At 29.1% G+C, this 15,510-nt stretch overlaps 1 protein-coding gene across 1 annotated transcript; it reads left to right on the forward strand.

The window, feature by feature from the left end:
- Positions 1,622-2,567, forward strand: LOC105178559 (ethylene-responsive transcription factor 4-like). The gene has a single exon (XM_011102053.2). The coding sequence runs from the start codon at positions 1,734-1,736 to the stop codon at positions 2,397-2,399; it is 666 nt and encodes a 221-aa protein (XP_011100355.1). The 5' UTR covers positions 1,622-1,733; the 3' UTR covers positions 2,400-2,567.

Consider the following 15,510-nt stretch of genomic DNA (forward strand, 5'->3'; position numbering starts at 1 on the left):
GTTTAATATAATTATATATAATTTTTATTATTTATTCATTTAATTGTATAAAAAATTATTATTATGAATTTATCCAAATTTTGTGGCATAAAATTCTATTTTGGGATTTAAAAATTATTACTATGTTTGGTTTCATTTTTAACTTGTTTTGGTGTGTAATGCAGAAATAGAGAGAAAAAAATAAAGACAAATGAGTATACGTTAGAGATAGTGTGTATATTTGAATTTATTTTTAAAAATAATATAAAATAAGTATAATATGTTTGATGTTATTCAGTGGGAGACAAAAACTACTGTTCATTGTCAAATCATGTCTCTTTTGTATATATTTATATATATGTATGAGTATGTATATAATTTTTTTTAATTATAGGACTTATTTTGACAAAAACAAATAGAGCACTGATAAAAAATAAATGAAGCACTGTTCCAAAACACCACCAAAACTTCCAAAACAAATCAAGGAAAACATTTAAAAATGAAACCAAAAGCTATGTCTAATTTTATATTTTTTAAAACCTTTTTATATATTTTTTTTGTAGTAACATCCTTCCAATATCATATTTTTATATTTTTTTTAATAATTTGGAGTAGTTTATAATATTGTATATTGTATAAGATACTTTATAATTTATAGAATATTTAATTTTATTAAAAATTAGACTTAGAAAATTTTAGTAATAATATATTACATGGGTTTTTGTTCAATTATTATAAATTAGTCGGTAATTATCTGATTTTTTTGGTAGCTTATAAAATTCTAAAATGGGCATCTAGAATTAAGTTAATTCATTTATTTTTTGTAAAAGTATTTATATGATATTTGGTGTAAAATTTATGAACTTAAAGCATAAATAAAGACTCAAATATCTTATCCGAACAGCATATATATTCAGAAGTTAAAAATCATAATAAATATTAATAAATCATTATGCACAACGACGGTTAATCATTGTTTATTATAAAATAAATTAAAACATTAACAATAGTTAAAAATCATAATAAATATTGATCATATACCGCCAAAATACAATTATTCACATTTATTTTGTTTAATCATAACAAAATATATTTATTTATCATAATTTGTAAATTGCCGGTATGTATAATGTAGAAAAAAAATTATATATGAGATAACTATATTTTATTTTATATAATTATAAAAAATTTACGTATAATTATATCAAATTTAAGAGGAGAAGAGTGTAATTATCTATTGATTTTTTTGCATGGTATCAATAGGTTAGGTAGGTGTAAAGAGATGTATATACTTGGAACCAAAAAAGCCGAAAAGACTAAATACGTATAAGAGTAGTAATTTATACGTGTACATATAAAATGTACAACTACCTGAAACAGCGGCAGTATACAGTCCTAATTGCCGGCACATCAACGTCTTAGGCGCTCTTGTCTTGTGCATCTCCCGCGTGCCACGTTCCCACACACCACACGCACTAATCATCTCAGAAATACCCACTCTCTCTCTCTCTCTCTCTCATTGCTTGGGCGGCGGCCCTCCCCCTCAGTCAAACCCCTCGTTGACCGCGCCCCCTATTCTCTCTCTTCCTTTCTCTCTCTAGCCCCAGCCCCCAACATTTTTCCTATATAAACACGCTATCTCCCCCCATTGTTCCACAGCTCATTCTTGGTACGCGCTTTTTCTCTCTCAAGAAATTACTGTCTGTGTGTTGAAGGGGAATTGAAGAATCGCTAATCGGAGGAAAGGAGGAAAAATGGCGATGAAGGAGAAGGCAAGTGGAGGGAACGCTAAGGTTGTCAACGGCGTTAAGGAGGTGCACTACAGGGGCGTCAGGAAGAGGCCTTGGGGCCGCTACGCCGCCGAAATCCGAGACCCCGGCAAGAAGAGCCGCGTCTGGCTGGGCACATTCGACACCGCCGAGGAGGCGGCGCGTGCGTACGACGCCGCAGCTCGGGAGTTCCGTGGCCCGAAGGCGAAGACCAACTTCCCCCTCCCGTCTGAGGCTGCCCACAGCCCCAGCCAGAGCAGCACCGTCGAGTCTTCCAGCGCCGACCTCAACCCCAGGGCTCCCGTCGAGCTCGATCTCACCCGCCGCCTCGGCGCTAACCCCGAAACCGGCGTCACCGTCGCCGAGGCCGGTGGATTGAACCCCATCAACGCGTATCAGTTTTTCCGGCGCCCACCGGCGATGGCGGTTTTGCCCAACGGGCAGCCGGTTTTCCTGTTCGAACCGATGGTGAAGCCCGGCATGGCGGCGGCGTACAGGACGAACCAGGCGGGCGCCGGGTTCCCCCGCGGCGGTGCGTTGCAGAGCGAGTCGGACACATCGTCAGTGGTGGATGAGAACAATTTTGATGGGCCCGACGGCAAGAGAGGGCTGGATCTCGATCTCAATCTGCCCCCGCCGGTGGAAGCTTGAAATCTCCGATGATAACTGAGGAAGAAAACTGACGACTTTGGATGTGTAAATATATTTCTGAAACAATTCACCCCTTTTTTGCAGCTGAGAGGAATTTCTCTGGTTGTTCACCATTATGGCCGGCTTAGGGTTCCATTAATTTCTTTTTTTTTTTTTGAAAAAAATCAATCCATTAATTTCTTTTTTTTTTTTTGAAAAAAATCAAGAAAAAAAATATATTGATGTTAATTTTGATGTAGTTCGCATCAGATCCGAAATTAGAGTTGTGACATAATATTTTAAGTGGATGTAATTTCTTTGTAGTAATGGGAATTTTTATTTTATTTTTATGATATTTGTGTTTGAATTATATATAATAACAATTTTTTCAATAAATTATGGGCTCTTCTCAGTACGAAGAGATAAGATCTATTATTGATTTTTTTTTTATAATTATTTTTAGATAATCTTGGAGAGAATATACTTATGGGAAATTCATTAATTTTAATAAGAAATCAGAATTACCATCTATCTATATTATTTATTATGGGGTGATCGGAAAGATCCTGAAATTACTCATATAATTGCACATTATGGGTAGTTTGAAATGTCTTTCTTTATATTGATATATTACACTCTTCTTTTATGAATTTTGGTGAAATTATATATATATATATGAAAAGTCGTTGTGGTTTGAAAATTTTTTCGTTATTCAAAATTTACTAAATTTATTTATATTTATAAAAAAATTGAATAAAATATGATTTTTACCCTCGTTTGATTTATTATTATTATTATTTTTCAGGTCAAATAATTTTTTTCGAATTAAACTACTCTTATAATTGTGAAGATATACATCCTCACGTGAATTGGGATGCGTGAAGATACAGGAGGGTAATTTGGTCACAAAAAATTTATTTGATTTGCAATAAGTAAGTAATAAGTCAATTGAGAGTAAATTGATATTGTCTGATTTTTTTGTTGATATCAACATATTTGGTGAATTTTGCCTAATATAGGGATTTATCTGTTACACAGAATCAAATTTCAGGAGTGTTAAATATAATTTTTCAAACTGCAATAGATCTAAGTGTAATTATACTAAACATTAGGGGAGGGGAGCATAATTAAGCCTTCATTATATTTATTCTTTTACACATAATGACATCTTTTATAATTATTAATTTTACTAGTAATTGTTATTTATATAATTATGAGTTAATATATTTTTTTAAATTTGAGTTAATTATTGTTTTATTTTTTATTTAAACAATTAAAATTGAATTACGTAGAGATTTGAGTGTGTTGTGAATTATAGTTAATATATATATATATATATAAAGAATTTATTCACAATAAACTAAGGAGAAAATTTTAGTTTTTAAAAGAAAACTAAAGCAGTTGAGTTGATAGATATTGATTTTCTTATTTTCAGATCGAATATAAATAGGATTACAAAATTATACAATATTTAGTATAAATTGATGGACCGGTAGGTTTAAATAATAATAAATTCATTATAATTATTTCTATAATTAAATTATATTTTAATAAGTTGTAAATTCTATTAAAAAATATTTCATTCTATTTCTAATTTTTTTTAAATATTTATTTGTATTTATACTATATAAAAAATAAATGCTTTCCAGGTTCACAAACAACGCACCCATTTTTTGTAAACCCGAAATGTCATTCAATTGATAAAATAACTAACTTATGAAATTTTTTAAATTTTATATTAATTGATAAATTAATTTTCTCTTTTTTCTTAAATACAACGTATTAATTTATATATTTTATTCTTATATAATATATATTAAAGCCTGAAAATTTATTTATTATATATACTACAGAACGACGTACTGTAATAATATAATATATAAAAAAAATAAGTCACTTTTAACTCTCAACTAGTAATTTATGACACCATAATATTTAAAATACCAATTATTTTATTTAAATATTTAAAATCAGTATAACTATTTGTCTATTACATATGATTTATATTATTTTTTAGCCACCAATGTACAATCATTATTTTGCTTATGTTAATTAATTGGTTCATTTTTAATTATATAATAATTATTATTGTTAAAAATTTATGCAGTATCTGTCTAAAACAATTATATTAATAAAAAAAAAAACATCCCTGTATACTCACAAATTATATTTAATGACACAAATATCCTTCATAACAGAATAATTAACTTATTCAATTTTTTCAAAATTTACATTAATTGATAAATTCTTTTTATTGATATTACGTATTAATTCATATATTTTATTTTTATTTATAATTTATTTTAATATATAAAAAATTATTTTTTTATATACATAAAAATAACGTATCATAATAATTAATATATATATATATATAATATTGCGTGTGACGAGGGTAAGATGGTAATAATTGGAGAAGAAAATAAATTTGAATGAGCGGTCAAAAAGTAAAGCAAAAAGAAATAAAAAAAAATTAAAGAAGGGGAAAAAATGGCACCGACGGCTAGACAGGCAGCAGCAGAATTGAAAGGACGAGCGGGCCCACACGCACACACACAAACACACACACAAGCTTTCTCCGAATTCCCGAATTCCGTGTTGACGGGGTACATGTCGTGCCTAAGGTGGACGGCACGTGTCTCTTTTTGCCTTGCCGCCCACTATTATTATTATTATTATTTTATTCTCTTTTTTATTTTTTTTTCGTTACTACTTTAATTTGATGCTAAAATGGATCTTTCTCGATCCGGTTCCAGATTTTGGACGTATTTGTTAGGTTTTGAATAAGTGTTTATTAATCTATAAGGGATAATTACACTCGTCTCTTCTGAAATTTGGTATAATTACATATATACTTTTTATGATTTGAGAAATTATAATTAGGACTTGAGATTTGTTTTCATTTAACAAGTGAGTTCATCTGTTAGTCAAAATTTACTGAATTTGTCGATATTAATAAAAATAATTAAAAAAAATAATATTAGTTCCTGATTGACTTATTATTAACTTATTGTTGATCGTATAAATTTTTTTGCGATCGAATTACCCTCATACACCTTCATGCATTAATGCATTTGAAGAGGTATATCTTCACCGTTATAAGAGTAATTTTATTATGCTCCTCAGGAAAGCTTAATTGTTTTTGGCTTCGGAACATGTTATTATGTAGCTCAAAAAAGCTTGACTATTGTTGCTTCGTGGCGTTGTATTATGCGTCTAAAAGAAGCTTGATTTTTATTGGCTTCGGGGCGTCCTACTGTGGTCTCAAAGAAGCTATTACGAATTTCAATAAAAAGTTGAGTTTATTACTCCCTATTTGGGGGCGTATTTGTCGCGTTGAACATTCTACATGATATATCTATTTTCTTCTTTTTTTTATTTTAAATTGTTATATTATCATGCATAGACAAAACCGTATTAAGTCGGTTATTTAGAGTGAAAATCAAAACATATGATTCATCACAGAAAACTCAAGAAGATTTATAAGAGTAATAAGATTAAATAGAGCAACTCCAATGATGATATTTCCTATTTTAGGTTGATTTTTTTCCTCCATCAGCAGCCTCTCAATTCCTAGATATTCTTAGGATATTATGAATTAAAGAGGATCACCGGCTCTTTTGCAGATCTGCTCTGTTTCAAGGTGTCAATGGTAAAAAATTTAAAAGCTACATATGAAAATATTTTTAAAATAACAAGCTTGATTGTTGTAACTAGATTCATTATAGAACGATAGTCAGTACAATAAAACATTGCTTCCTTAGAAGCTAGTTCACTAATTTGGTTTTAACGAGAGCACAATTGTGAGGCTTAGACTCGCATGTTCAAGTATGACATAATGTCGATGGTATTTTTTGATACGAGTTTATATTTAGTGATTAGAAACTTGGTCGCTAACCTTGACCTTATTTTCAGGTTTTAATATTTATGAAAAGTGTATTTATATTTTGTTCATGTGTTTTTTGTTTTCTAGCCGCATGTTTCTTTTTTTAATTTTTTGTGGTTAATTATTGTCTGAAAATTTTTAGGAGTTCTCGTGTTCACTTTCTTGCTTAAGAGTGTCTTTATTACGTGCCTTAAGGAAGCTTGATTGTTATTGTAGATTCCATTTTGCTTTTCAAGAATGCTTGTTCGTTATTGGCTTTAGGGTGTTTTATCATGCGTGTCAAGAAAGCTTGTTTGTCATACGCTTGTCCTTGGCTTTGGGTCGTTCTATCATGTGCCTCAGTGAAACTTGACCGTTTTTTATTTATGCGCGTAATATTATGCGCTTGCGGCTTTGGGGCGTTTTATTAATCTCCTCAGGAAAGCTTGATTGTTTTTGGCTTCAGAGCATATTATTATGTACCTCAAAAAAGCTTGACTATTGTTGGCTTCGTGGCGTTGTACTATGCGCCTCAAAAAAGCTTGATTTTTATTGGCTTCGGGGCGCTCTACTGTGGTCTCAAAGAAGCTATTACAAATTTCAATAAAAAGTTGAGTTTATTACTCCCTATTTGGGGGGCGTGTTTGTTGCGTTGAACATTTTGCATGATATGCCTATTTTCTTTTCTTTTTTTTTAATTATTTTAAATTGTTATATTATCATGCATAGACAAAGCCGTATTAGTTCGGTTATTTAGAGTGTCAAGCTAATAACGGGAAGGATTTCAGTCCAACCTATTGAAAATTTAACTACAAAAATGAGAATTGGAAAAAGAGACAGGTCATCGTACACAAGGAGAAGAGTCAGGACAATCTCCATACTATCTCCTGCTCGAATCAAAAATAATTTTTTTTATTACGTGCTGTCGTGCCATGTTGGCCCACCCATCATGACAAAGATCTTTTGTACATCTATATTAATCTCCTAACCAAAGTAGCAAAATTACAAAACACAATAGCATCTTCAATAACGATGACCAAACTCGAATGACACTTAGCAACGAGCAAACTAACAGCTAGGAATTGGCCGCCATGGGATAGGATACACCAGCTTTCTTGTATAGTATGTTATTATTTTAAGTATATTACAATAGATGAGGGATTCCCAATAAATAAATGTCAACTTCATATATTGATAATAACACAACATTCAACAAATAATAAAGTGAGTTCTTAATTTATTTAATGATAAATGGCATCAATCCCAAAGGGGTTTTGGAAGGGGCATATGTCTTCGTTCCCAAAACGGTGCCAAATGATGCAATTTGCAACTCGATAGGTTTCCCGTTTTGCTAGGAATTGTCCGTTCTAACTTTGTATAAACTTTACTCATTTGTCCTGCAAAAACATCTTATTAAGGAGAAGAGGTCTTGTGGCTTATAAGCATCCAAACTCTTCGTCTGCAACTATTGTGGGTTGCTTGCCTACATCTGTCCACATATAATTGTTGAAAAGGAAATTTTGTTAATTTTTTTTGCTAATTTTAGTATTATTATCATTATATCGTTATTTTATAAGATGGCTTTGCAAAAAAATATTTTCATAGGAAATAAGACTTCATTTCAAAATATTCAGAAAGAAAATTGAATTTATCATTTTGGGATAGATTGCGGAAATTTTGTATTGTAGTTTCAATGAGGTATTTTTTTATTTGACTTTATATGAGTTGTATGATTTTATCTTGAAAATGGCTCTGCTGCAAAGAGGAGGCTTTGACATTTATGAGAGAATCAAATTTTACGTTTGTAATTAATCAATGTGAGACGCATGCCAACTTTATATAATTTATACCTATTTTTTTCAATTATCTAATGGATTGCATTCACCTCCTATCTATTTAACTTACTAATTTATTTATTATAATGATGAAATTGCAATTTTTAATTTTGGTGAATAATAATAATGAAGTCTTGCCTGATGGGCTGAGATTGAAGTTTTATGAACAAATAAGAGAAAGGTTCAAGTCCCACGAAAAATATGTACTTATTTCAATTTATGTAGCTTAGTTGTAAATTTTTTAGGTCCCATGAATAAGTTTGAATCACATCAAATGTATGGGTATCTGTCTCACTTAATATACATGGATTTTTTGTGTTGGATTTATTTATCCAATAATTGTTGGATCCTTAATCCAATGCTGGGCTTATATGTAAAATAATTATGTACTATAGACTGATGAAGTTTAGACCCAATAAAGTAATCAAATACGGTTTCAGTAATTTGGGTCTTAATGTATTTGATAGGATGTGGGCACTTAATATGAAGAGACTAATAGTAATTCAGTTTTAGAATGGGTTGAAACTAAATACCTACTATTATATATATGTGTTGTGGCCTCCAGATCCCACGAAAACTTCAACATATCTTCAGACCTCCAGAGAAATCGGAGAGAAAAATAACTAAAGGATACTCTTTGAAAACGTATTGATTTGGAAGGCGCGCTGTTGACACGATTCTTATTGAATTCCCTATGGCTATGGATTCAGGTCCGCTTCCGTATTTTTATTATTGTATTTCTTGATGATTCAACATGAATGATTTTAGGATTGATAGTGATTGTTTTTTCACAACGAAGTACTTTAAATCCAACAGATTGTAATATGAGTTTAATGAGTTTATTATAATGTGAGTTTATTGATCGAGTTGATGTGTTTATCAGTTTATTAATATTGATGTAAATTATGTAAATTACCTTTTTTATATAAAAAAAAAGTGTACATTTATTATTTTATTACTGGTTGTGATTTAATATTATTGAGGAATATATCAATGTAAAAATTGATATATTAGAAAATTATGTTGATTGTTATAAAAGAAATTTGATAAGGACTTTTTATGTTGATTGTTATAAAAATTGAGCGTGCAAAATCTAAATTAGAAAATGCCAAAAATATCCTTCTAAAACGTGGTTTTTTGGTAGTAAAATATACTGGCGATTGGATGAAGGGATAAAAGGGGTAAAATGCAATCTGCCCCTATGTTAGTGGAAATGTTTAATATACTTTTTGTGAAAAATAAAATATTAAAAAACTCTTATTTGATATTTAAAATATAGTAAGAATGACACCTTCTTCATGCCATAAGTGCATCACACGTGTTGATTTTTATTTTTTTTTATTTTGTAATTATAAAATAATATTTTTACCCGTATTCATACACTGTTAGATCTCATCTCATATAAATGAATAGTTCAAATCTTATCAACAATAAATACAAATTAAGAGGGGCGTTGGTTAGGAGGTAGATAGGAGGGAGGAAAGGGCATGCGGGGGAAGGAAAGAGCGGCGTGGATGGGATAAACAGCCAGAAGGATGGTGGCGGCGGATAGTGAGGGAGCGAGAAAGGAGGCGGACAATGATTGACCGTGGGTCGCTATGAGGAGGATATCGATGACAAGGGGGCGTTGGTGGGGTGGGGTGGGGGGCAAGTGCTCGAGGTGGAAGAAAACCAATTTTTTTTTAAATATTTTATTCATATTTAATAAATAATGTTACGATAAATATTTGTATCTTTGAATCTGAAACGTTAATTTAAACTAAGTGAAACCTAAATCATTAAATTGTTTGTTTTGAATTTGAATCATCGATTTAAATTTAATATAAAATTTAGCCTTTGATTTGTTTCCTACAAATCTTCATTCGTCAGATGTGTAACAAATAAAATTAATTTTATTGTTAAAAATTCAGGCAGAATATGCCACATCATAGGATCGCGGGATTTATTTGCTATATTTTAAAAATTAAAAAAAAAACTTTTATTTTTCTATTTTTCCCCTAGAAAAATATTTGAAGTATTTCTACTAACATGGAGGTAACAACTTGTATATTGCCCGGAATCAAAGTAAAAGCGGGTAGGGGAGGCGTGTGAGAGAAGGAGAGGGGGTGGGGGCGTTGGGGTCCACGGAGGAGGACTTAGAGGTGTGGCGATGGCGCCGTCCGCTGCCGCTTTTGGTGGGCCCACATTTTCTCTGCGTGGCCGGAATTTGTGGAGTAGATTTTGGTTTCTGCTTTCTCCTACATAGAGCCCCCCATAGTCATTATGGAATGGGTCAATATTCGGTATCCAAATCAAACGCATGGGTATTTATGTAATTTCAGGTGAATTTATTATAATGTATTTTATTTTTTGGGTTTTTTAATATTTTGATTGAATCAATATTTGCTCAATTGTAAAATTTAAAAATATAATTGCAATTATATAATTACTGTTTTTATATATAAGAAAAATAATCTTGGAATCAGTCTAATTTAGACTTTAGAGTGTGTTTGGGTGCTCTTATAAAATTTTAAAATATTTTATATAATTTTTAAAAAATTATAACATGTTACAAATTTAAGGAAAAAGGTTATAAGATTTTAGGAAATTATAAATTTTTTTAAAAAATATTTTAATTTATTTTTTAAAATCTTAACATACTTGTTTTAATGAAATATAATTCCGGCCTCTATTATAAAAATAATGGTTAATGACAGTTGCATAGTCATTGTTAATTAGTATTTGTTCTGATCTTTTTTCTTGTGATAATAATAAATAATCATAGCAAAGATTATATTTTCTAGTGGCACATAATTATATATATATATATCACAAATAAAATGCAAATAAAATAAATGAAATGGAATTAAAGTTACACTGGAGTTTGAAATAAAAAATTCAATCGATATTATTAGCCGACCAATTGTGTTATGAAGATATAAAAGAAAAGGCTAATGAGGCCTTGCTCTATTGGTAAGGTTGATGCCTAGTAACATTTAGGTTGAGAGTTTGAATTTTACAAATGTGAGTATATATATATTTTTTATTTCGTTTGAACGAATTTTTTGATCTGAATTATTGACATATTAAATCAATCTTTAAATTTGAAAAAGAAAATGATAGAAAAAGTGTGCCACAACTCATAAGTAGCTTAAATAACCTATTAATTCCACATCTTTAATAAATGAATTGACTAATTAATTTTATAATATGAATCTTTATATAGTCATTTTGACTAGTGATGTTTTATAGTCTATGGATCTAAAATTAATATTCAATCATACAATATTGCTTTTATTATCCTATATATAAAATATGTTTTAGATTTTGTAGTCATTTTTATAATAATTTCTTATATTTATTTGATTTTATAATAATTTAAATTCAGTGAATCTTAATAAATAAATAGACCAATTTATTAGATAAAAATAAATTTTAAAAACTCTAAATATAATTTTTATAATCATAAAAAATTTTCGTGTAATTATACCAAATATATATATATAAAAAAATAATTATCCCTAATATGTTTTTTAGGATGGGGAGAGTGACAAAACGAGGGAGAGTGAGGAGCAAAAAGGAGAGAAAGAGCGTGGAGAGGAGATAGGAAAGAAACAACAAAGCACGTGGGGGTGGTGGGAGCGCGTCTGCGGCCACCCGTGAAGCACACCACATAATGTAAATGTAATATAAAAGGGAAAAGATAGAGAGAATAGGTAGAGCGGCGACGTGTCGTAAAGACGGACAGGAGGGGTGGGGGCGGGGGAGAGCGCCGCCTGGGGCTGGCAGAGTGGGCACGTGGGGTCCGCCCCCACCCACTGCTCAGAAGTTGCATTTTTATTCGCCACGTCTCACGTGCATAGCAGCCATGCCGTCATCCCACTGCCTCACATAAAGCATCCTGGGGCGGCTGCCCCCCACCCCCTTCCTTCTCTCTCTCTCTCTCTCTCTCCTCTTTCTCTATCTTATATTTATTTATTATTATTGATGAAAGCATAGTGGATGTACGTAGGTTATCTAAATTATATTTATTTAACTATATAATAAGGATAATTACTTTTACACCACTCGTTCATTATTTTTTTTATAAAAATTATTCTTATTTTTTAAAAAATTATAAAAATCACCCATAATTTTTTTTTTTAAAATTTAAAAATACCCCTGTTTACTATAGCAATTTTTAAAATAATTTTTCAAGGACAGAAATGTCCTTAGGGTGTTTCTGTAATTATGAAAAAGTACAAAGGGGTGTCAATGTAATATTTATAAAGAGGAACAATATGACCCAATATATTTTTTATTACTATATCAATTTTTAATTTAAATTTAACTTATTTTATTAGTTTTTTTAATTGAATCTCAATATAAAATTACACTTTTTAATAATTAAAATATTAAATTATTTAATTATATATATAAATAAAATTAGTCAATTGATTATAAATTTAAATTAAAAATTATCACACTTGTATCAATTATTTAAAATTATTAAAATTAAAAGCTTAGTTATCCTCTACTTTTATTTTGAACTAAGTTTTACTAAAACAAAAATTAAAAATAATTTATGTATTTTATATTATCTGATTAGAATTAATAAAGTAAATTAGTTTATTTATTGGAAAGCTATTTTAATAAAATGGGGGTTAGGGTGGCAATGGAGGTGTAGTTAGGGAAGAAGGGATAATTTTTTTTAAAATAAATAATTTAATAATTTAAAGTATATTTTTAATAAATAGATTATTTATTTTATTAATTCTAATATGATTTACATAAAATACATAAATTATTTTTAAATTTTAATTTTAGTAAATTTTAGTTATAATTTAATATTTTAATTATTAAAAAGTACCATTTTATTTAGAGATTCAATAAAAAAAAGTTAATATAATAATTTATATTTAAATTAAAAATTAATATAAATAATAAAAAATATATGGGGTCATACTACTCATCTTAAAAGTATTATATTGACACCCTTTCTATCTTTTGATAATTGTAGAAACATCCTAAGAGCATTTCTATCATTGAAAAATTATTTTAAATATTGACTTAGTCAATAAGGGTAATTTTGGATTTTAGAGGCTTCCAGGAGTACTTCTGTTATTTTTCAAAAGGTAGGAATAATTTGTGTAAAAAGACAATAGATAAGGGGTGTAAATGTAATTATCCCATCAAAAATATATATATATATATATATATATATGTTACTTAACTAAGCAATTAAACTAAAACATAAACACCCAATTCTTCACACATTTGCACACACTCAAGGTGTAAGTTTCAGGTACGAAAATCTCCGAGTTTAAATTATTTTTAATTTATATAATTATATTATTTGGTTAGTCATTTATTAAGTGTAAGTTATATTATCCGATGTAGTGTTTAATTGAAAATTTCTATGAGTTTAATTATTTAAATTAGTGATTAGTTATATATCACATCTGACTTAAGAATGTTATAGTTGGTTAATTAAATTACTAGTTTTGTTAAATTTAATTATTACTAAAATTAATTCACTCAATTTCATTTGGCCTATTGACCAAATATTTAATTATAAGTATTGGTGTTTAATTAAATTCTCTACTGGCCAAGAATTGATAGAAAATTTATAAAAAATATTCAGTAATTATATTGAAGAAATATTATAAAGTTGTACTTGAAATATTATATTTATTAAAAAGAAATATGAGATTTTTTATATAATTTAGTCTATAATTATTAAAGAACGGTAGCTTTAAGAATGCGGGGTTTAACGAAATAAGTTCTTATGAGTTAATTGATAAATTATATATATCTTTATGAAGTCTAGATTGTCTAGTTTCAAGAGAAATAAAACGAAAATTTGTATTTTGATAGAAATAAAATATTAAAAGATTGTTGAAAATTGTACGAATAAAACTTAATATTATATTTAAAATTTATGATATTTTTGAAATATTGATTATATACATTATAACTTATTACTGGGTTCGGGAATATATAGTATAGGAATGAACAACTCCCTACTTGCTAATTAAAATATTGTAAGATCGAAATAAGTAAATTAATTAGTATTATTTATATATATTCCATTTCTTTGTGATATTATTTTTACAGGGTAAATTACAACTACCTTCTTTAAGATTTAACATAATTATGAATACTCCCCTCAAATAAAAAATAATTATGTATCCCCTAGACGGTGGAGTGGATATAACTATTTTACCCTTACTTAATTTTTTTTAAAAAAAACAAAATATTTAAAAAATATAAAAAAGTTAAGGGTGGGTAAAATAAATAATTTATATGGAATATTAGCTCATAAAAATATTTTAGAAATTTATAAAATATATATAAAATTATAATTTATAATTCAAAAGGGCATTTTGGTTAGTTCACTACAAATATTAGATGAAAACCTAACGGAATGGGTTCGCTCTTAGATGGACGTTAAAATCATAGGGTATTTGTAATTTTTTAAACAAAAAAGAGGTATGCTTCAGGAGAGCTGGTTGTAATTTACCCTACTTTTGTATAAGTATGTGATTCGTATTAAAACTGATTTATCTGAAAATGTGTGAGTGGTGGATGATATAATTTGAAAGTGAAATGAGAAAATGCATTGAAATATCACAATTGTTGAATGATGTGTTATTGGTGCTTGTACATTAAAATCTATTGATATGTAGTTTTATGTTACTAGTTGCTTACAAGAACGGTGATGTGTAGACACAAGGGAGCAATGAAAATTAAATATAATTGTGATATGAAAACCTCTTGATATTGTTGAATGCCTAAATGATATGAAAAGATCTTTGATGCTATATGAAAAGAGTTATGATGCAATATGGAAAGAGCTATGATGCGATGTGAAAAGAGTTATGATGTGTTGTGAAAAAAGTTTTGATGCGAAATGAAAGAGCTGTGATGTCAAATGAGATTGATTGGCCTGTATGGCATGTCAAAGGGATCATTTAAATATTATGTAACAAATGGTGAGGTTGAGTTGATGGAGAAAACTATTATCACCTTCTAGTAAGCAGACTAGGAAAAGAGGAGTTTAATAGATTGCTATGTTATGAGTTGACTGTGTTATGTGATAAAGTTGATTATATTGGTATTAAATTGATTATACTCTATATATGCTACTCATTTTGTCTTGTCTGGACTATAATTGATGTACATATATAGATAGTGTCGGTTATTTACTTACTGAGTTGTAAGCTCACTCCTCTACTCATATTTTTTAGGAGAAGATCTTAAGGTGTCTACACATCGAGGGCTAGGTCCAAACCTTGCATTCAGTCAGGTCGGGTCATTATTCGATTTTCTCCTCATTCATCAATAAAAAGAAAAATCACATTTTGAAGATGTATAAAGTGGAATTAAAAATGTGGATGGTGTGGGAACTAAATATAATAGTTTTACTCGCAATGTCTGATATGTGTATATATATATGTATATATAATCTTGT

Source organism: Sesamum indicum, linkage group LG16, assembly GCF_000512975.1.
Source record: "Sesamum indicum cultivar Zhongzhi No. 13 linkage group LG16, S_indicum_v1.0, whole genome shotgun sequence".
In the NCBI taxonomy this organism is placed as follows: Eukaryota; Viridiplantae; Streptophyta; class Magnoliopsida; order Lamiales; family Pedaliaceae; genus Sesamum; species Sesamum indicum.